Below are 1480 nucleotides of genomic sequence, written 5' to 3'. Positions count from 1 at the left end.
TCAAATTTGAATGTGTAACAAAATTTGTAATAGAAAAAAAAATGGCTACCCGTAGTTATGGTGACTGGATTTGCTAAAAATATCTGCAAATTCACACTGGCATTAAGAAAACCAAAGTTTCAAAAATTTACTCTTCTTTCTCCCCGCTCCAGATACATGTTTTCTGTCCAAAAATAAGTACCTGGAAAGTGCACTAATAATACTTATTTGAATTTTTGTATGACTAACTGCACATGCTGCTTTATAGACAATACATATTTGTAAACTTGCTCATGCAAAATTAGTGTGCAACAAGGACATTGCTAATCCTCACAAAAAATGTTACTTTATCTCTTTTTAAACTGTCAAACCCTCTGATATGTATCAAATTTAAAACGGATATTCTTGTCTGCCAGCTAAAAATCAATTATGTTGCTAAAAAAGGAAGTTATGCAAGAAATATGGTTTCTATCTTGTAGAATTTTTGATTTTTGAGAAAATATATAAAACAAAGAAATTCATGGTCACAAAATTTTAACATTTTAATCCTAAACATTACAGGGTAAATAGATACTGGACCCTCTCCACAATTCCATAAATCCTAACTTTTAGTTTCCATTTTAAATGTTGTCCTAACCACTAGAACATTAGTGGTTTTACAACCTGTGGAATATGGAAATACATATTTTTGAAATAAATGCTACAAAAACAATAATGGAAGAAAGCTGAACAAACTTGTCGCCATGAATGAAAAGAAAGTGGAACATTTTGAAGATTTTAGACACTTCTCTTTCCATGTCTTATGATTAACTTCTCCATTCAGTGCACTGTATGGTTAAGGGTAACGGTCCCCATATTGAGCATACATCTAACTAGTGTCCATTGATTCCAAATTAGTGGATGATGAATCTTTTTGGATACTTTCAAAGATGGCTGCCAGCTCAGGGTTAGAGCTGATCTGTGACTGGAATTCACTCATCAGTGGACTCTTCTCCGCTTCTGGAATGGTCAGCAGTGCCGCTACTGCTCTCATGGCAGATCGCTTTAATTCATCTTGTTTTTCAAACTCCTGCTTTACTGAATTTGCCTTTACCTGTAACACGGAGTTAATTCAGATTACAGACTAGAATATAAAACATATTATTACACATATGTATGCTATACTATGCACTTCTATCAACAAAATTTAAGCACAGAGGAACTCCTGGTAAATTGAACAATGCTAAATTTTCATATATATAAATGGTAAACAAACATTCTAAACATACCTAGTTCTTTTCAAATCAGTATCTAAATCTTTTCAAGGGAATATATTACACAAAGCCCCTTATAAAAATAAAAATCTGACCTATATGGCAGAAATAGCAAAACACAGTCTTACCTGATCAACAAGGCCCACTTTGGCCCTTAGTAAGAAACATTACAGCTACTCTATTGTTCATTATTCTTTTTTTTTTTTAAATTATTTTATTTATTTATTTATTTTGTGTGTGTGTGGCCA

The 1480-nt window shown here is 32.4% G+C and overlaps 1 protein-coding gene across 1 annotated transcript in view; it reads right to left on the bottom strand.

The window, feature by feature from the left end:
- Positions 1 to 503: 503 nt before the first annotated feature.
- Positions 504 to 1480, bottom strand: part of Cand1 (cullin associated and neddylation dissociated 1) — a 33825-nt gene continuing 32848 nt past the window's right edge. Inside the window, 1 exon segment of the mRNA XM_004632141.3 lies at positions 504 to 1072. Within this exon segment, the coding sequence (XP_004632198.1) occupies positions 848 to 1072 (225 nt within the window). The 3' untranslated portion in view covers positions 504 to 847.

Source organism: Octodon degus, unplaced genomic scaffold (genome assembly GCF_000260255.1).
Source record: "Octodon degus isolate 3935 unplaced genomic scaffold, OctDeg1.0 scaffold00047, whole genome shotgun sequence".
In the NCBI taxonomy this organism is placed as follows: domain Eukaryota; kingdom Metazoa; phylum Chordata; class Mammalia; order Rodentia; family Octodontidae; genus Octodon; species Octodon degus.
Note: the sequence above shows the minus strand (reverse complement) of the source record. Positions and strands in the feature narration are given on the sequence as shown.